Source organism: Conger conger, chromosome 3, assembly GCF_963514075.1.
Source record: "Conger conger chromosome 3, fConCon1.1, whole genome shotgun sequence".
Taxonomy (NCBI): Eukaryota; Metazoa; Chordata; class Actinopteri; order Anguilliformes; family Congridae; genus Conger; species Conger conger.
The window spans coordinates 45,201,365-45,223,710 of NC_083762.1; the positions used below are offsets into that span (position 1 = coordinate 45,201,365).

Genomic DNA, 22,346 nt, shown 5'->3' on the forward strand with positions numbered 1-22,346 from the left:
GAGGTTCCGTTTAGGGTTATTCCATTTGCTCCGTTGCTGCATAAGTGGGAGGTATTCCCTAATCCATCTCCTCCAGAAGAGGTCTGCAAGGTATTGTGCCTGTTTCCATCTCCTCCGGGAGTACAGGTCACCTTTTTGAAATAGTCCTGGTGGCATAACTGGTTTGTTTTTCAACTGAAGTAGGTGGTTTGGAGTGAGAGGCTCTAGATCATTAGGTTCACTTGACACCGTAGTTATTGGTCTGTCATTCATTATTGCCTCCACCTCGCACAAAGTGGTCTGTAATGTCTCATCATCCAGTCTTTGCTCCTTCAGGACTGAATATAATATTTTCTTCACAAGTCTGATTAGCCTCTCCCATACTCCACCATGGTGGGCTCCAAAGGGAGGGTTGAATGTCCATTTCACTCTGTCCTCGAGTAATGCATTTTGAATCCTATTGTGATCCAATTCTTTCAGAGCCTTTCTTAGCTCTGTCTGTGCTCCTATGAAGTTGGTCCCATTGTCTGTTCGAATGCTTGCTACTGGTCCTCTTCGACATATGAACCTGCGCAAGGCATTGATGCAGGAGTCAGTGTCTAAGTAGCTTGCAACTTCTAAATGGACGGCTCGACTCACCAGGCAGGTAAAGATTACTCCCCACCGTTTCACGTGAGCACGGCCTCGCTTCACCTCTATGGGTCCGAAGTAGTCAATACCAACATGGGTAAAGGGTGGTAGATCTGGAGACACACAATCCTTTGGAAGATCAGCCATTTGTTGTTCTCCAACCTTTGCTTGCATGCGCCTGCAGAAAACACAACTCCTTGTGATTTTCCTAGCAGACGAGTTGGCACAAGGCAGCCAGAATCTCTGACCTAGTCTGGAGAGCATGTGACCTCTACCGGAGTGTCCAACTCGTTGATGAATGTGTCGTAGGATCAGTTTGGATATATGAGAGTCTTTGGGCAGGATGATTGGATTCTTCTCTTCTAATGGCATAGCCACTTTGCTTATTCGTCCTCCCACCCTCAGAATTCCTTTATCCACAATTGGATCCAGTTTACAGATGGAGCTGCTTGCCTTGACCCGTCTCCCTGTATCCAAGAGTGCCAGTTCCTTTTTAAAGTGCTGTCTCTGCTCGAAGCGAATGATGGCCTTTTCTGCTTCGTCCATGTCCTCCACAGACAGGTTTTGTGCTCCACATGTAACTTTGAACTGGTCCATTTGTTCCTTTAAATACTTTAAAGTTGTCAGCTCTGATGCTGGATCAGTCTTTGTTAGAGATTTCTTGTTGTGACTTAGCAGTAGAAGGAGTCCTTTCAGTTTCAAAATCCAGGCAACAGCTTTCTGCAATCTGGTCCATGATGAGTAGTACTCAATTAGCTTGCTGGTTGGATTATATTCATCTACGCTAGCACTGTTCACAGTGAAGTCTCTTCTTACCTCTGGATCCTCCGGAGGGATTTGTCCCAGTTTTTCTGGGATCTGTGGCCATTCCTTTCTCTTCAGGAATTCTGGACCTTTCAGCCATCTTGTGGATTTTAGGAAAGGTTCTACCTTTAACCCACGTGAAGCGTCGTCAGCCGGGTTATCTTTGGAGCTCACATGTCTCCATTGTTTCTCTTGAGATAGGTCACATATCACTGCAACTCTGTTGGCCACATAAGTATGGAATCTTTTTGTTTGGTTGAGGATGTATTTCAGCACGGATGTGCTGTCTGTCCAGAAAGTGGAGCTTTCAAGCTGTACCTGAAGCTCCCTTCTCAGCATCCTGTCCACCCTCACAGCTAGCGTTGCTGCTGCCATCTCCAGTCTGGGGATCGTCATCTGTTTGAGTGGAGTCACCCTAGATTTCCCCAGAATTAATGAAATGTGGACCTATTCCACATTGTTCGTGAACCTGAGGTAGCTGACAGTGCCATAACCCAGCTCACTTGCATCACAGAAGTGATGCAGCTCTGATGTCTTGACCTGACCGAAGTTTTCAGGCTTCACACATCGATCAACTTGGAATTTGCACAGCTGATCTAACTCTGTAATCCATCTCTGCCATGGCTTGGATAATTTCTCTGGGATGATTTCATCCCAACCACACTTTGCCTTGCAGAGCTCTTGGAGGATTTGCTTGGCCTTCAGGATGTATGGAGAAAGGAAACCCAATGGATCGTATATTGAGCTGACTGTGGAGAGGATTCCTCTTCTCGTATGAGGTCTGCTCTTGATAGTGACTCTGAAGGTAAATGTGTCACTTTCAATATTCCATTGGATCCCAAGTGCTCTTTCAAGAGGCAGCTTTTCTCTATCCAAGTCCAGTGCCTTTACTAGTGTTGCTTTGTGCTTATCAGGGAGGGATGCCAGGACCCTGCGGCTATTACTGACCCATTTGGTCAGTGTGAAGCCTCCCTGAGAGCATGCATCTCTGAGGTCCTCGGTGAGCCTAATGGCTTGTTCTACTGTGGCTACTGACTTGAGGCAATCATCCACATAGAAGTTGTGCTTGATTGTCTCCATTACCTCCTCATCATACTTCCCACTGTTGTCATCTGCTGTCCGTTGTAAAGCGAAGTTAGCGATGCTCGGAGATGACACAGCGCCAAAGAGGTGGACCTTCATTCTGTAATGTTCCAGGTGTTTTTTGGTATCTCCACCTGGCCACCATAAGAATCTTAGAAAGTCCCTGTGGCTGTTATGGACATGTACTTGGTAAAACATTGCTTCAATGTCTCCCATAATGGCAATTCTTTCTTGGCGGAACCTGAGCAAGACACCAATGAGGGTGTTAGACAGGTCAGGGCCTTGGAGGAGTTCTCTATTGAGAGATGTGCCTTTGTACGATGATGTACAGTCAAACACTACTCTAAGCTTGGCCTTTTGCTTATGGTAAACACCATGATGAGGTATGTACCAGACCTGGCCATCGTTCCGGTGGAGTTGGTCTCGGGGCACTTTCTCTGCGTAACCTTTGCTGATTACATCCTCCATGAAGTCTTTATATTCTGCAGCATAGACCTCATCTTTCTTGAATTTCTTTACCAGGGTCATGGCTCGCTGCTCTGCCATTTTTTGGTTGTCTGGCATGACCACTTCTTTGTTGCGAAAAGGTAAGGGTAAGTGGTAGTGACCATTCTTGAGGATTACTGAGCTGGATGCAATCTGCATGAACTTTTGATCCTCACCTGACATTTCGCTTTTCTCCTCATACGCTCTCTCTGAGAAGTCCTGATTATATTGCCTGACTAGGAGTTCCCCCAGATCAGCAATCGATATTCGGTTGGCCGTCATTGTAGGAGGTCCAGACCCTACCATATCGGTGCAATAATTGAGTGGACCGTTGACCACCCATCCTAAAACTGTCTCCACCACATATGGTCCATTCCCTTGGCTATTAATTATGTGCCAGGGTTCCATCGCCTTAGGAACGTTGATTCCTATCAGGAGTTCAACGTCTGCATCAATTTCCTTTAATTGGATCCCCTGTAGATAAGGCCACCTTTCCAGTTCAGTTTGAGTGAGTAAGTTTTCTTTTGAGACTGGGATCTTATCCTGGGTATAGACTTTTGGTAGGTCAAGGTATATGCTGCCATCCAGGCTGCCTACTTCTAGTCCAGTGACTTCATAGCTCCTGACAGGTCTCTTCTGCCCCATTGTTCGAAGGAGAATATTTGTTTTGCGTTGGCTAGCATTCAGCTGCTTCATTAGGTTCTCAGTGCAGAATGTTGCTGAGCTGCCAGGGTCGAGGAAAGCATAAGTTAACACAAACTTGTTTCCCTTGGCCACTTTGACTCTGACTGGCACAATAGCCAGTGCACAATCCTTACCAGCCCCAGTCACTTCCCCAGCTGAAACAAGAGCACAGCTGACTGATGTTTTCTTCAATTTCTTAGGACCCACCTCCTTTGGAGGTTCCTGGTTTGAAGTTTTCATTGTTTCAATATGTAATATAGTTGGGTGCCTCCTTTGACACTTTTGACATGTTAGCTTTCTTCTGCAGTCTTTGCTTAGATGACCCTTAGTTAAACATCCGAAGCAAAGGCCGTTCATCTTCACAAACTCCACCTTCTTCTCATGAGTATGTGCCTTGATCTGTTGGCAATCAGTTATTGAATGGTTGCCCTGACAAAAGTTGCATGAGGCAGTACGAGCACCTGGGGTGTTGCCTTGTTGGTTTTGTTTGAATGACAGAGTAGTAGAGTTGTCATTGGTGTTGCCATCACCCACTATTGCCACTGTAGTGGCAAAGCTGCTCCCTCTACTCTTTGGCATTCTTGATTGCTGTTTAAGGTCAGCTATCCTGCTCTTTAAAACCACCCTTTTACTGGAGAGAGGATCTTGTATATCCCCAAACAGTGGGTCCAAAAGGATTCTAGCTTGTTTCTCCATGAATCCCACTAGGTGTTGGAATGTAGCCCTCGTATTGGTCCTCTCAAACGTGTCATAGGCTGCTGATCTCCATCTTTCACGTAGCTTGTAAGGAAGCTTAGATGCAATCAGCCTTAGATTGGAGGGCATATCAAGCTCCTCCATATAGTGCAAGTCGTGCATGGCGTTACAGCATCCTCTCAGGTAGAGTGCATAAGCGTGCAGTGCCTTTCCATCCTCAGGTCTAATCACTGTCCAATTCAATGCCTTTTCCAAATAAGCACTTGTGACTTTGATCTCATCCCCAAAGTGCTCCTTTAATAGTCGTTGAGCTTTAGCATAGCCTCTGCTTGCTTCCATGTGTAGGCAGCTGCGGACCAAATCCCTGGGCTGGCCACAAGTATACTGCTCAAGAAAGTAGAGCCTGTCCTGACAGTTACTTGTCTTATCCTCAATTAAGTGTTCAAATGCTCGGATGAAAGATTGATAGGTCAGCGGATCACCGTCAAACACTGTGATCTCCCTAGTGGGGAGTAAGGCTATTTTTTGTTGCATGATGATAAGATCAACAATGTCACTCTGTCTTTGCATAACAGTGGTGATGTCATCATGGTTAGTAGCTGCATTGGTATTCTCATTAGATCTAGATGGATTGGACCCTGCTGGAGGTTGCTGACTGCTGCCTTGGCGATCAAAAACAACCCTTTGAAGTGGTATTTTTGGAAGAGCACCTAGTTGAATAAATTCAGCCACTGGCGGCTCTGATTCCACAAGCTCAGTGGTCTTTTCCTTGCTGGCTTCAAAATAAGAGTCCATGCCGTCTTTTTGGATTTGCTCATCCATCTCAAAACTCTGAAGGGCTTTTATTTTGGCGGCTGATGCTGCTATATTGGTTTCCAGCTCCAACCTTTCCATTCTTGTTTTTAGTTGAACTTCTTCCAGTCTTAAGGCATGTTGGGTCTTTAAGGCCTCAGCACGGGCTAATAGAGCTGCCAGCTCTGCCACTGCTTTCTTGCATGCTGAAGAGACTGAGGAGGCTTTTGATCCTGTCTGGGATTTGTTGGATTTGTGTGACACATTAGAAATGCTGTCCTGAGGGGTGACATGTAATTGTGCAATTTGACCCTTTTTCCAGGTTTGTACTTCATTCAAAAAATATTTAAAAATAGTAATTCTGGGTTCATACCAGTCCACATTTTCATTCTCCTGCCCCTCCTCTGATAAGAGCATTTGCACAGATTTATGTACATCATTAAATTCTTTTACAGCCTGTTTGAATGCTGCAAGGCCGTCATTTACTTTCTCCACATCTCCATCATCCACAAGAAAAGTTTTTAATTCATTCATCCTGCGTGTGCATACACTCAGTTTCCCCCTGCGAGTTGCAATGAGTGAAGTTAACATTTCCTCTGCCGCACCAGCGGCCCCAGTATTGTCAGTCATTTTTACTGTAATCACACTGTATAACGTGGTGCGTTGCTGACGGTGGCTTTTTTTTAGTCCGCTCTATTGGCGCATTAAAACAGCCGTAGCAGTCCGTCTTTATAGTTATGACCGCGGTTGCAATCAGTCTTTACTTTACATAGTGTCTTTTAAACTCCTTAATTATTTGGTTCATCCAATATCTGCAATGCAACGTATTATTCACAGCACTGTGTTATTATTCCCGTTTCCACCGTCATCAAACATTCCATTCATAGCGCACGGGGCGCTTTCTTTTAATATGTTTGACCAAACCACTGCCTCACGCAGATCAGCCCATACATAATTTGTTGCGGTTACTCACGACCGGCGAATCCTTGTTCGGGGGCTGTCCTTTTGTCCGATGCAAACGGTATCTGGCTGTGTCCGTTGAGCTTTCGTCCGTCAATCCTTTGCGGAGAGTTTTTTTACTTGTTATAGTGGCGTATTTCGTCTAAAAAACTGATGCTTCAAAATAGCCACTGTCCAAGCCGGAGCGGGGGTTTGACGCACAATCAAACAATCGTGGAGATCCGATTTCAAGTTGAAACAAAAAATGCATTTTATTCTGCTTAAACATTGAACAACAATATTCTCCAAATTGACTTTTTACAATAAACAAAAATAGACTTTGCTTTGGCCTTTTTTGTGTGTTTCTTTCTTTGTATCCTTTCTTTTGTTTGTGTGGTCAAAAAACTATTCCGTCTCCCCGTCTCCCTAGGACTAACACAGGTGCCGCAAATTACTTGGCTGATTAAATAGATGCAGTTGCGGCTCCGGCCAAAAGGGGGAGGCTTACTATAGGTAGACAAATAATAATATCATATATAATATCAACTCATATCATTATGGCTCCAACAGGCACTCTCTATGCCTTTGAGATCTCTGACCCCCCCATGGAGGAAAACTATCTCTACTGAGATAGGAACAGCAGAAAGCATGTCACATCCCGTCTTCACTCTCTTCCTGTTGGTGAATTTTATTGAGCTGGGGGGATGGGCAGGAAGGGAAGGAGAGATACATGCGTGTTACCTAATGCAATTGTGTAGCCACTGGCCCATTTCCCAACATGGTCTACTGTTGTCCTATTCAGAAAGGCCCCCACCCAACCACCAATTCACTATTTTTACATTTATTTAAATGTTCACCTATTTTATATAATTTGCTTTGTATTTGTATGTATGCTGATGCCATAAAGTATAAGCCTATTCATAATTAAACTAGGTTGAACATGCAAATGGTAATCATGTTGTCATTGAAAATTGCTTGAAGCCTGACCTTGGTAGTAGCTATGAAGGTAAGCTTGTAACGGATAAACTAACCACAGACAAATTAGAGTAAATTAGGGTAAACTGCACGTCACAAAAAATGTCATCTTGCAGCATATTAGGTGCTCCAGTCACTAAATCACTAAATCTCATCTGCCTACCTAGGCTAATAGTTTACTTCACAGCTGACATTACTTCTATTTTGCAAACAGTCCTATCCATATTGACTTACAAGCAACAATATATGTTGCTCTGGATAGGGCTGTCTAATGCATTAGCCAATTTGCATTTTATGGTGTAATAGCACTTCACCTCTCTGATTGGCTGTTATGAATACCTAGCAACCACCGAACAACTGAGTATTAATACCCTAGCAACGACCTAGTAACACCATAAGAACCACCTAGCAACCACCAAGTAATACCCAAGCAACCATCTAGCAACACCTTAGCAACAACCTAGCAACCACTTAGCAGCACCCTAGCAACCAGCTAGTAACACCATAGCAACCACCTAGCACCCACCTAGCAACATCGTAGCAACCATGCAGCAACCACCTAGCAACACCTTAGCAATCACCTTCGCAACACCTTAACAACCGCCTAGTAACACCATAGCAACCACCTAGTAAAACCATAGCAACCACCTAGCAACACCCCAGAAACACCAAGCAACCACCTTAGCAACCAGCTAGCAATACCCTGCAACCACCTAGCAAATCCCTAGCAACCACTGAGCAACCACCTAGCAACACCTGGGCAACCACCTGGCAAAACCTTAGCAATGACCTAGGAACACCCTAGCAACCACCTAGCAACACCCTAGCAACCATATAGCAATGCTCCAGCAACCACCAAACAACACCATAGCAACAATCTAGCAACACCCTCGCAACCACCTAGGAACACCATAGTAACCAGCTAGCAAAACCCAAACAAGCACCAACCACCTGGCAACCACCGAGCAACACCCAAGCAACCACCTTAACAACCAGCTAGCAACAACCTATCAACATCCTTGCAACAACCTTGCAACATCTAAGCAAACACAGCGCAATACCCTAACAACCATCTTGGATCACCTGAGCAATGACCTAGCAACACCATAGCAACCACCAAGAAACATCCTAGTAACAACATAGCCACACCCTAGCAACCATCTAGAAAGGCTATAGCAACCACCTAGCAACACCCTAGCAACCACCTAGCAACACCTTAGCAACCACCAAGAAACATTTTAGCAACCACCTAGTAACACCTTAGCAACCACCTAACATACACCTTAGAAACTGCCTTGCAAGGTCATGTCAGCTAACTAACCATTGTTAGACACATTAAAATAGTGTTACCAAGTGCTAAGGTTTATTTAAGCGCACTAACCATCTGAGCAAAGGGACCGTGGAGAAAGCCTGGTGAATTGTGACCCTTTTGGTCTTCCATACACATTTGTGGATCGATAGCTATTTGCGTAAGGATGAGAGCATCTGCCAAATGCCATTAATGAATGCTGCAGCCCGTCTGACCACCAGTCACAAGCACCAGGAGGTCGAGCTGCACGTTCACGCCTGTTTTCCGTTCTGGTTCCTCAGTGGTGGAATGACCTACTACTGTCAGGACAGCAGAATCCCGCCCCAGATTTCAACGCAGACTAGAAACACACCTTTTCAGACTATACCTTAGTCCTCTCTCCTGATTAGAACAGCTTCATGCGTGTTTCACTAGTTATAATTTGATGCTTTATAACCTGTGGAAGAACCTATGCACTTGCAGGTCGCTTTGGATTAAAATCGTCTGCCAAATGACAAAAATGACAAAAATTTAAATATAAACTTACAAATCATTGTCTTCTGAGTCTTATTGAACCGCTGTTTGATGGTGGTAGATGCTGCTTCTAATAGACTTGCCATCCAGATATGCTGCTTAGGGGAACTGCCTCCGGATACCAGGTTGCACAGTCTACTGTGACTACTACAAAGAGATATTCCTTTTGTGCTCCATTCTAATGGTCCACGCCAATTATTTCGAAAGGGACCTCTATTAAGGATAATAGGTGCAAAAGTGCTTTTGGATTAGCTGCAGGATTTACTTTTTAACACTTTTTGATGGGAAGACCAGTCTTCCTGTATACCTGCCCAATAAAACTGGACCATTATTAGGTTCAGTGTTTTATCCCTGCTTCACCTGCTTTATCAGATTGCAGGGAGACCCATTTTCCAATGGCTTTCTGGCACTAAAGGTTGCATGCAGTCCTTTCCTGTACGTGGGTCGAGACTTACTATATCATTTGTCGTTAACATAAGGTGTGTCAAATCCACTGTTTGGTACATGGTTAAAAAGCAAGAATGCACTGGTGAGCTCAGCAATGGTAAACGACCTGGTAGACCACAGAAGACTAGTGTAGTGGATGACAGAATAATGCACTTCGAAAGGTGAAGATACAGGGGCAGCCTGTAGCGTAGTGGTTAAGGTACATGACTGGGAAACGCAAGGTCGGTGGTTCTAATCCCGGTGTAGCCACAATAAGATCCGCACAGCTCTTGGGCCCTTGAGCAAGGCCCTTAACCCTGCATTGCTCCAGGGGAGGATTGTCTCCTGCTTAGTCTAATCAACTGTACGTCGCTCTGGACAAGAGCGTCTGCCAAATGCCAATAATGTAATGTAATGTAAAAATGATCAAAAATACACCTACATCCATGTTGGCGTAGATGTGTCAAAGACAACCATCAAGAGAAGACTATGCCATCATAACCTCAGAGGGTTCACCACAATGTATAAACACTGCTGTAATTTCTACATGGTGAAACCAAAACGTTGCATTCATGCTTTTTCTCTCTCTCCCTTTCTGTCACTCACGCTTCCCTAACTGTTTCAATTTCCCTTGTCTTCTTACTAATCTACTAACTTTAGATCAGGATTGGGTAATACTAACATTCTAACCACGTGTTCAATGTTTACCTTACGTTTCTTGTGCATGTCATTTACTAATTTACTAATGCTAGGGCAGGATAGGTTTATTACTAACATTACTAATTATCTCCTTAACTTGTCAATCCTCCACATCTGATTTCCATTCGCATGCTGCTCTCCAGCTAATTGTCTGCACCTGCATATAAGCATATATATAATGTCTTGTCTTTGCGAAATGGTTGCCTCCTGTTTGTCAATGCACTTTTAAGCGTTTTGTCAAGCTATTGTCTACCAGTTACAATCCAAGCCTGTTGACCAATGATTATTGACTTCTGTTATGTTGACCATTGCCTGCCTGTACCACACACGTATGAACTTTGCTCGTTTTTTGACTACGCTCACTGGACATTCCCTGAATAAAGCCCTGACGGGACTTTATTACATTTCTGTTGTCTGAATTGTGCATTTTGGGTCGAACCCCCCACGCACCCGCCTCACACCACCTTATATGGCTTTCTAAGAGTGTATCCACTGTTAGAAAGACTGTGACTGATGGTCAATACACATCCCCTGTGCTGGCGCTAGCTACCAACTACTATTTTACAGATCTAAACTTCTGGAAGAAGCGGCCACTTTCCTGTGTTCTGTTGGGAACATGTTGAGTTTGTTAGCCCAATCTGGAAGGAATGTTTCAGTGGTCGCTTCAGTGGGTGGGGCTTATGAACGGTCAATTAACATATGTCATTTTCATCACCACTTCATTTGCAAAGCTACATCTGATGCACCAGCAAAGAACAACAAAGAAGAATGTGGAGGACCAACAGGAAATGCGACCTTCATGGTAGACTTTCATATTTTTACATTGAAAAAATATTTTCTCATTGTGAGGCATAATGGATTTATAGCTGAATGACAGACAAGTATTTGAAGATTCCAAATCTGCATTTATCTCATTTTTGACCAAAATTGAATGTGACGCAGTATTTTAAGTATTCTGTAAAACTGAGAACCGTGCGATGTTATCCCCTTTTCCACGTGGCAACACTTACACTTCTTTACACTAAATCACCAGCTATTTCATTGACCAGGGAAAACATTGGATTCTTTAATAAAACGATTATCCCTGTAAATGCAACCAACTGATTAGAGTATAACACTAATAGATTAAGTAATAGAGCATCTACAATAGCCTGCTACAGACTCACCTCCCACAGTGATTTGAATTCCTTCTGCTCGATGCGCAACAGTTCACTGAACTCCCGCGTGACAATGGTGGCGTGCCGGGGAGTGTTGTCGAGGATCGACTCCCCAAAGGCTGTGCCAATCCCCAGGGTGCAGATAGTGACAGCATCCTTTAGAAAGCACAAAAAAGACAACACAATGTGTGGTGACAATCCTGGCAGTCACTCCTCCTTCTAGGTTAATTTGGTCATTTTGTGGGAAGATGATTCAGCCAATTCACACATATTTGTTCATTCTCCTCCAATCACCCCAATCGTCCCAAAGAGAAGGCTAAATCTGGCCAAAAGGCCCTGTGAGGCCCTAAGGTCAAGAATCTCACACACAAAGCACCCTGAAGTAAGGCTGTGTATTAGTGCTTTGCACCTGAAATTAGCTGGTCAAATAAGGAACCACACTTCCACATTCCGCATTCCAAATTTTGGTTATTTGTCAGAAAAAGAACCAAAAAAAGCTGGTCAGCTGAAAAGCTGGACAGGGTAGAGCGGCAAGGTGTCACCCAGTTTTGCTTTCTTCTCTTTGTTATGTTAGTTTAATTATTAGTTTGTTGTTTTTGACCAGAACCTGTGAGGGAGAAGGGCGAAGACATTTTATTTATTCTATAATGTGCCGATTGCATTTTGCTCTGTGACCATTGGGTGCCGCACTGAATGTGACACAATTCAAATCAACCCTCGTCATTGTATCTATTGAACTGCAGAGTAGGGCATCATCATTGTTTTTATCACAGCACCATGACCATTTCCCCGCCACTCTGCAGTCCAATAAATACAAGAAGAATGACTGCTTTATGCGTTGTCCCGTTAATAGAATTCAAGTCAGTATTACATTTGATTGTGGCAGGAAAACTATGGAATGCCGTTGCAGGGTCCTCGCACGGGCCGCAAAATAACATAGGGATTTTACACTCAACAAAATAGTGAGGATGATTATTAGAAACTTATACATCTCAGTCCTGGCACAGGGCGCACAAATTGTGAGATAAGCCCCTCCATACACGCTATGTGCCCCCCCCAGTCCTCGGGCCTCCCCCCCCCAGTCCTTGGCTTTCTGATGCTCTACGAGCTGTCCGAACTGAACTGCGGGCAGTGGAGAGAAAATGGAAAAGGTCCTGTCTCTCCAGTGATATGGCTTCCTTCCATGCCCTCTTATCATCTTTCCATTCCTCTGTCTCTCAAGCTAAATCTTCCTTCTTTCACTCGAAAATTAACGCGGCCGCCTCTAATCCCCGCAAACTGTTTTCAACCTTCTCCTCTCTTCTGGCAACGGGCAGTCTGCTCCCAACTGTCCACTTATCTTCTTCACAACAATCTCCATGACCCCAACCAGTCCGGCTTCAAGAGTGGCCACTCCACTGAGACCACCCTGCTCCCGGTCACTGAGGCACTCCACTCTGCTAAAGCCAAAGCCCTCTCTGTCCTCATCTTCCTCGACCTGTCGGCCGCCTTCGATACGGTCAACCATGAGATTCTGCTCTCATGGCTGTCTGGGATGGGTGTCACAGGGTCTGCACTTGCTTGGTTTTCCTCCTACCTCTGGTCGCTCCTACCAGGTGACTTGGAGGGGCTCAGTCTCTGACCCTCACCCCCTACAAATTGGAGTCCCGCAGGGCTCAGTTCTTGGTCCTCTCCTCTTCTCGCTATACACCATGTCTCTTGGTTCTGTTATCTCTTCCCATGGCTTTTCTTATCACTCTTACGCCGATGACACCCAACTCTTTATTTCCTTCCCCCCCCGACACCCAAGTCACCACACAGATCTCTGCCTACTTGGCTGATATCTCTGCGTGGATGACTTCCCACCACCTGAAGCTCAACCTGGCCAAAACTGAGCTTCTCTACATCCCTGCTAAGTCCTCTCCGTCAATCGACCTCTCACTGACTTTGGAAAACTTTGTAGTTTCCTCCTCCCGTATGGCAAAGAATCTTGGGGTGACTCTTGATAACTCCCTCACCCTGGCTCCACAAGTATCCTCCACTGCCAGAACCTACAGGTTCTTTCTCTACAATATACGCCGTATCCGTCATCTCCTGACGGAGAAAGCCACCCAGCTCCTAGTCCAGGCACTCGTCATTTCCCGTCTGGATTACTGCAACTCCCTCCTAGCCGGTCTCCCAGCTTGTGCCATCAAGCCCCTCCAGCTGGTGCAGAATGCTGCAGCCTGCCTGATCACCAGTCAGCCCAGGTCGGCTCATGTCACCCCACTTCTCATTGGCCTCCACTGGCTTCCTATTGCCGCAAGCATCCGATTCAAGACCCTAGTGTTGGCATTTCAGGCTGCTAAGGGGACTGCCCCACCTTACATACAATCCTTAATCACTCCCTACTCCCCAGCTAGACCACTCCGGTCTGCCAGCTCTGGTCGCCTTATGGTTCCCTCACTAAGAGCACCTGGCGGTCGAGCTGCACGTTCACGCCTGTTTTCCATTCTGGTTCCTCAGTGGTGGAATGACTTGCCACTGTCAGGACAGCAGAACCCCTCCCCCTATTTCGACGCAGACTAAAAACACACCTTTTCAAACTCTACCTTAGTCCTCCCCCCTGATTTCCCCCGCCCCCCTTTCTGATATCCCTATCCTCCTTGTCTAACCCCAAATGGATGTGATGCTTTCACTTGTGGAAGAACCTATGCACTTATAAGTCGCTTTGGATTAAAAGCATCTGCCAAATGACTAAAATGTAAACGTAATATGGAGATTGCTAGGATTGATACATGCAACGTTTCATACTCATAATCCTCAAGTATGGCGCCAATTAATATTATGTAGCAGGATAACTGCAAAAAGGAATCAGTCTCATAAAATTACTATTATCAGAAATATCTAACCACAAATTTCGTATTAAAATAACCAATATCAATGATTAATAGAATCTTCTGCCGCCTATCTTCTGAAGAACAAATCGCAATTTGAAGATCGGAATTGACTTCCTGGAGGCAACGGTGGCACCCAGCTGTGGTCGTATACACTTCCTTGTTTTTATTAAGTGAAGACATGTGACATATATTTAATCAATGATTAATCAATGATTAAATATACCGATAACCTGAAGGTTGGAAGTTCTTTGAAAGACTGATTTGACTCAGCACTCATATCTATGTGACACCAAAACAGACACCGGGTTTAATAAAATATATTTAATAAAATATATTTATTAAACAGATGTACAAACACAGAAGAAATATAGGGTCGAGCTAACGGGAAGTTAGTAGGATAAGGTAGGTGTGTGTGTGCATGAACAAAGGAAAGGTAAAAGTAGCTAGCTTGGGTAGTTAGAGTTCTAGGTAGGAGTGTAAAGAGTGTTAGCTGTGAGAAGAGAGAGACTACTTGCGTAGTTTAATTCTATACATACGTGAAAATCTATCCACGTACATACACAGCCAACAGAATGCACAAAACAAATAGTAAAATACAGATGAACAATTTCAGTTAAAGCTAAGCTAAACACTGGCTATGCCTGGAATGTTTGTTTAGCCTTACTGAGTCCACTGCATTGCTGGATCCAAAAGGAGGTGGTGTCCTTGTAGAAGCGGCCGTGAATTGTTGTCGTGGGCAGATGCGCACAGCTGGGGTGTGCTGTGCAATGTAATTCGAACCGTTTGGTGCTGAAACATGTCCGCTGGTCCGTTTTCCATGTGGAAAAGTTTGTTGCTGCAGTTTGTAGTAGTAAGCTGACGTAGCGGTTCGTGTACACCAGTTTCCACTCACTATACTAAGTTACCGCAAGGTAAGGTGGGTCTGCCCGTAAGGCCTGGTGGTGCGGTGTGGAGGCCTCTGTCTGAGTGTCGAGAGCAGAACGTTGATGCAGTTGTAGAAGCCGGAGGCCAGATGAGGTGAAGGAGGGGGCAAAGAGAAAGGAGGGTGCCTTGCTCTCATATTGTGAAAGTTTATTGCTCCCGCCGGTACGGTATTGGCTTAACCGTAACAAGACGTCATGCCGGGGTGGACGTTGCAGAATTGTCCTGTGGGGTTGCGAGAAATGTATTTTTGTGGTCCCTACAGCATTGAAAAACATTACCCGCCCCCCCATATACTATTGAGTGTTATGTGTTTTTGACTGAACACACAATGCAATATGCTTTTGTTTTTAATTATGGATTTAGAGGTAAGCACCAGCAATACCACAATTGTAGTGAAGACCCACGATTAAAACCTGTCGCTTTCTGGGAGCTAGTTCAGTAGCCTAAGTTGCATCATTATTTCTCTGTTATTGTTGGTTGTACTTGCCTGATGGTTGGCCGTCTCAGATACTTTGACATCAAGGGAACCAGAGAGAACTGCATACCAGCTCGTTCCAATGTCTCCCTGACGATACACTGAAAAAGAGCACAACCTTTATCATTATCATTACTATTTGGGTAAGTTTCAAAAGAATCCACCGTATAGTTAAAGCTTTTGTCTAATAAAATGCATAAAATACATATTTTCCTTAACTGTGAGGTGGTGGCCACTGGGAGGCTCCCACGCATTGGTTTCTCTGAACTTAATTACCCCTGATGGCTTTCAGCTGTGTGAGCTCTATATTAAGTTCCCCCATTTCCTAGGCTCAGTGCAGATTCATTGCCAACTGCTGCAGAGCACTATACAGTGCTGTCTCTCTAGTGTGTAGGGGTTTAATAGACCACTGACAGAAGATTCAGAGAGTAGGGGGAGCGCTTATTTAGTGTTTTCTTCTATTTGTGTTTTCTCTGTCCCTTTGAATATCCCTATGCCTATTGCAATTTTAGTGGTTATCACTCTGGGTTAATTTATGGATTCCCTCAGCCCACTACTGCGACTTTATTCCCCACTATTCCGACAGAATGAGTCTGCGAAAGACGAACGCAGCACGTCTATCCCCACTCCATAACCAAATGGCTGGGCAAGGGCATGGGCAGGCTATTGCCATGCAGGGAATCAAGCTGAGCACTCATGAGCAGATGCTCCAAAGAATCACAGACCAAAAAAAGACTCATGCCAGGATATTAAGAGAAATACTTACACATTTACAGAAGCTACAGAAGCTATGGCCATCTGCTTCGTTTCAGTCACCTAACACTGCAGTAACACAAGCACCTACAGTCCCGAACTCCAACCGAAATGCATTCTGTGCCACCACCTGTTAATAATGATGGGCATTCCAGGAAATGTAAAGGGTTTATCACTCCCTGTAGCTTGGTGTTTGAGTTACAGCACTCAGCACTGATCAAGCCCGAGTGGCATTCATAATTCGCTCCTCTCAGACACTGCTCTTTCATGGAATATTCCTATCTTTTCAAATTCTACACTTTTCATGGCCAAAATTAGTGTTTGACCATGATATCAGTGGCCATGATGCAGCAAAACTACTCCTTTAATATCATACCGGTGAAGAACCCTTATCCACTCCCCCTCATGACCACCGCTTTTGAGCACCTGTTCACAAGTTGGACCTAAGAAACGTCTACAATTAGTGTGCATACGAGAAGGGGATGAGTGGGACACAGCGTTCAACACCCCTAGGGGGCATTATGAGTACCAGGTCATGACATTAGGGCTATCCAACTCTAACTCGGTCTTCCAGACACTAGTCAATGACGTGCTCAGGGACATGCTCGAACAATTCATCTATGTACAATATACTCTCCGGATCATGTTGCCCATGTGACCTCTATCTTAAGGTTAGGAAGTGTGCTTTTCACGTACCCATGGTCAGGTTTTTGTAGATTGTGTCACAGGGTAGTGTGCAGATGGACCCCAGCAAAGTCAATGCAGTACTGGAGTGGCTTCGGCCAGACAAGGGCCAGCGATTTCTGGGCTTTGTTAACTCCTACCAGTGATTTATTAGGGATGTCAGCTCAGTTTCTGCGCCACTCTTGCCCTCAATTAAGGCTACCACCCCTTCCCCCCGTTCAGTTGGTCCCCACAGAGCTAAAAAGGAGGTTTACCTTCACTCCCATCCTCATCCACCCTGATCCCTCTCTGCCCTTCGTTGTCAGTCGAATGCCTCTGATGTTGAGTTTGGGATGGTTTTGTCCCAACAATCTCCCCCATAAACTTGACCCCTGCGCAATCTTCACTCACTTAATATCCAGGAGGCCAAAGGCCTGAACCCTCGGCAAGCTCGGTGGACCCTCTTCTTCAATAGGTTTAACTTCAAGGGGGTCCTGTGAGGTGGTGTGAGGTGGCCAATGTGGTTCTGCTCTGGGCCACTGGGAGGCCCCCACTCATTGGTTTCTCTGAACTTAATTACTCCTGATGGGTTTCAGCTGTGTAAACTCTATTGTTTCTTAGGCTCAGTGCAGACTCATTGCCAATTGCTACAGAGCACTAGCCTCTGTTGTCTCTTTAGTGTGTAGGGGTTTCCTAGAGGGCAGTTTGCCCTTGTCTCTTTTGTTTGTTTCACCAGACTGCATGTGGCATTTTCTTTAGCTCCCCGCTTGGTTTCCCTTTTTGGCTTTCCGCTTCGCCCTTCTATTCGATTAGATATACCGTGGCGGCATTTACTTACATTTTGTATTGACCACTAGTAGTGGGAGCGCTTATTTAGCATTTTCCTCTATTTCTGTTTTCCCTATCCCTTTCTATCACTTGCTGACTTCAGTGGTTATCCCTCTGGGTTAACTTGTCCCTCAGTCCGGTACTGCATCCTTATCCCCTGCTCCCCCTTAAATGAAGGTGCTTCATTACAACTCTTGAATGGCTTACTCGGAATGGGTCTTTCACAGAAAAATGACCAACGTGCAATTGCAATGCACCCTATGTTATTGTGAATGCACTCTTTTTCTATAGCACAACTAAATTAGCAAACCAATAATATTAACATATTTTCTGTATCAGTATCTTGATCCCTTAGTGGATACAATGCAATCACACGACTGTACACTAGGACATTTGCATAAGTATGCACATTCACATCCTTGACGTTACATTAACTAATTTAAAACAGAAAAAAGGCAAAGGTACCAGACCGTGTACTTAACGGTACTTAATGGGAATATGCATCCCATAAAGCATAGCAAATGTAATCAAATGGCAACAAGGAACACCTGTCAGTTCCAATACTTTTTCTCACCTAAAAATTGGGACTGATGCAAAGGTTTTACGTTGTAAGCTGTTTAACAAATCTAGATAAAAATACTGGGAAGTAAAAGCTGAAATTTGAATCTGTGATCTCATGTACATATTTTGACCTCAATTGTCTGTGTAAAGCAAAAGCAAAGGAATTTAATTGCTGTGCCAATACTTTTAAAGGGCACTATATGGGTTACAGACTTAACCCTCCTATTATGTTAAGATTTTATGACCGGTTATTCGTTTGGGGTCAAATTGAGCCAAACAGTTTAAATAAACAGAAAAATATTCTAATAGACAAATTTTGACACATAGTGTGTCACCTTCTTATTGTCTCCCAAATCACTAGCCTTCTATCCATAAATATGAAAAATCTGTCAGAAACATCTCATTTTAAAGCCTACGGAAAAGTAAGTAAAAGTTTGGCACCTGTAATGAAAAGGGCCACCAGAATCATTCACAAATAAATCTGATAAAAAAATCAATGTTTGTATTTTTTCTTACATTTCATAAAGTTACAGAGGGTCGAAATAACAGTGCAGAACACATTTGTATGCCAAGTCAATACAGGACTTTAGCATTATGCATTATGTTTATTGTATTTTCACTATATTTAATCCCACCAAATTATAAAATTATAAAACCAGGGTTAACTGGTTTTTAAGAGAACACTCAATGGGGTCAAATTGACCCAAAACATAATAGGAGGGTTAAAGCAGTCATTGCAAGCAAAGGATATGTGATAAGGTACTAGATATGATTATATTCATTTACATAACATTAATATCTCCCAAACATTACAAACATTTAAGTATCTTAAAAAAACATCTGTCATTTCTAAATTGTGAAACAAAATGTATGAAAATACCCTTAAATAAAAACTAAATGTGCACTTTAACCACATGTGAATTGTTTGATTACAAATCTAAAATTCTGGTGTGCTGAGACAAATAATGTCTTTGTCCCAAACATTCTGGAGCCCACTCTATGTGGCCAATCAGTGCCAAATTCAGACAATTGTGGTGCATGGACTACAATCAACTTTTCTGTCTGCAGAACTGCTGCTGGATTTTTTATTTTTTTGCACCAACTCTAAAGGGAGGAAACTAGTGTCCATGAAAATCCCAGGAGATCAGCAGTTTCTGAGAAACTCAAACCACCCTGTCCACCACCAACAATCATTCCATTCTGATGGTTGATATGAACATTAACTGAAGCTCCTGACCCATATCTACATGATTGTTCGCATTGCACTGCTACCTCACAATTGGCTGATTAGATCACATGAATAAGCACATGAATAAGCAGGTGTAATAAAGTTCCTAATAAAGTGCTCAGTGAATGTATTTGACATTTGTAAAATGTAGAGATTTTATGATTTTAAAACTGGGTCAATTCCCAAACTTTTATTAGACAATGTCCTCATCATATGTTTTACAGCAGTTAGTAAGTTCTGTTCATGTTGGTTTCATTTTTGTTCTAGTAGAAGCACAGTGATCAACTCACTGAAATGAAGCACGGCACCAAATATAGTCTGAGTACTTTAGCATGAAGAAAATGCAGCAATCGCTCAGACCATGGAGAAATAAAAGCTTATTATTATTATTACAATTATTGTTGTTGTCATTGTTGTTGTTGCTGCTGCTGCTGTTGAAGGGGGTTAGAAATGAGCCTTTGCTATGCTATGAACCTTATAGGCAGAAAATCTATTTTGCGCTTGTAACAAAGACATTGCATTGTCCCCAACAAATGAACAAATAAAAACATAAAACATTTTTGTTTTAAATGTATCACCCAGAGGAGGGGCATTGCCTCAAATGATACATTTTACTCCATCATCCTATAATGTACTCCACCTGGCATCTTGCTAGACACATTTAAATTTTGCACATTCATTATAAGACTTTTGTAAGTCCCAGCATAAAAGCTTAAAGGGATAGTTCATTTTTTGAAATTGCTCCAGTTCTTGTGCATGTTTTCGATTGGTCCAGACACATTTTCTGTGCAGTGAAGGATACTTTAAATAATTATATTTCATTTTTAATAATATAAATAAAACTGAATGTTAACTTTCCCTTTAAGTTTCAGTTTTGTTGGGAAACAGACCAGGTGGTTTTGTCAAAACTGTAAAATAATAAAACTTGCAAATACAATATGGTGGCAACACAACTCACCACCTCATAATAATCTATTTAGCATTTTTCGAGGGCACTGTTAGTTAGACATTGTTAGAAACTGAAGATGACCTACATGTGATCCCTTTTTCCAGGCATTCGTAGAAACCACAGAGGCCGATCTGCTGAAGCAGGCTGGGGTGGAACTTCTCGAAGGCCTTCACATCTTTCAGACGGGCCAATATGATGTCAATGTCTTCTCCAGATCGTTCTGCAGGCCTAGAGGTCAACAATTTGTGATAACACTAAAACCAAGCCAAATAATTGTCCCTCACAGCTCAGTTCACTCTTCTGACAAAAACCAATCCCACTCCCAATCCTACATTTTATGGAAACTATTCCATGACACATTTCCAATTATCAAATGACAGCGACTAATCATGAAAACTCAAATGAATGAACTCAAATTAACAATCCATCACATCGCATGCAACTCAACAAATTAATTAACAAAAGACTGCATGTGATTTGATTAAAGTGGTGTTTATTTGATTTTAAAAAGATCCACCTTGTATTATTCATCACCACCACATGCTATTTATCGTTCCATTTATCATTCATCACGACAGCATACATATATATATATCAATCAAAAGCCACGCCCATGGACACAGATCCATGTTCCGGCTCTCAATGTTTTCTTGCAATATTGAAATTTGCGATAAGGATACATTGGCTGAAGTCAGAGGTTAATCCACACAGATTTTAAATTGATTTTTTTGAAAAACTATTTGGCTTTAGCAGCACGAAAGCACCTGACCACTGACTAAGCAAGCAGGTTAGACTAGCTCTGCAGTTTGCTCAAGCAAAGCGACACCGAGACGTGCAATAGGCCTAGCTATTGGCTCAGAGGTTAAGCCACTCTGGTTTTACATTTATTGTAATAATTGACATTATGTCCATGTGTGGTTATGCGCATTATATTACTACCCTACTGAAAAAACAGTTCAAGCTAGGCTAGCATTGTCACGCTGCATGAGGAAGTTCCTCCCAATTAGTTTGGATGCATTCCTCTGTAAGTTGCCAGACAGAATGTTTTTGTACACTTCTGAATTCATCCTCCTGCTACCATCGTGAATTACATCATCAATAAAGATTAGTGAGCACTCTCCAGAAGCAGCCATGCAAGCCCAAGCCATGATACTTCCACCACCATACAAATGAGCTCGTAGCAAAAAAAAAAGCAGATCCCTTCTTTCGCCACACTTTGGCCTTTCCATCACTTTGGTAGAGGTTAATCTTGGTGTCCTCAGTCCATAACTGTTCCAGAACTTTTGTGGCTTATCTCCGTACTTCTTTGCAAATTGTAATCTCGACTTCATACACCTGATGAGTGGATTGCATCTTGTGGTGATGTACTGGGGTTTTTCTTCACAGCTCTCACAATGTTTCTGTCAACTGCTGTTGTTTTCCATGGTCGACCAGTTCAATGTCTGTTGCTTAGTACGGCAGTGGCTACTTTATTTGTCAGCACATTCCAAGTTGTTGTACAAGCGATCCCCAATGCTTATGCAATGGCTCTGATCGATTTCCCCTCTTTTCTAAGCTTCAAAATGGCTTGCGTTTCTCCCGAAGACAGCTCTCTGGTCTTCATGGTTTATTTTACCTAACACAAATGGAGTCTTCACAGGAAAAACCCAAGGCTAAAACCAAGTGTAAACATTGAGAACTATATATTTAACCAATCAATCTAACAGGACACATCTGGGCAACAAGAAACATCTGTCAGTCACATGTTCCAATACTTTTGCACATATTTTACATATTTTGACATCAAACTCAATTGTCTTCAGTGTATAGCAAAAACAAAGGAATTGACCTTGCTGTTCCAATACTTTTGTATGGGACTATATGTATTGAAAAGCTGGTAGCTGGTCAGAAATGTATGCAACACTACACAATGCAAATAATTCAAATGTTACAAGC

At 43.3% G+C, this 22,346-nt stretch overlaps 1 protein-coding gene across 3 annotated transcripts in view; it reads right to left on the minus strand.

Moving 5' to 3' along the window:
• Nucleotides 1-22,346, minus strand: part of rapgef4a (Rap guanine nucleotide exchange factor 4a) — a 122,292-nt gene that overhangs the window by 88,680 nt on the left and 11,266 nt on the right. For 2 of the 3 annotated variants that reach the window (XM_061235011.1, XM_061235012.1), the window contains exons 2-4: nucleotides 20,497-20,639; nucleotides 15,442-15,530; nucleotides 11,182-11,328 (exon numbers count right to left, since the gene is read on the minus strand). In XM_061235011.1, the coding sequence (XP_061090995.1) occupies nucleotides 11,182-11,328; nucleotides 15,442-15,530; nucleotides 20,497-20,639 (379 nt within the window). The remainder of the gene's footprint in view (nucleotides 1-11,181; nucleotides 11,329-15,441; nucleotides 15,531-20,496; nucleotides 20,640-22,346) is intronic. The other variant, XM_061235013.1, reaches the window with a different exon arrangement.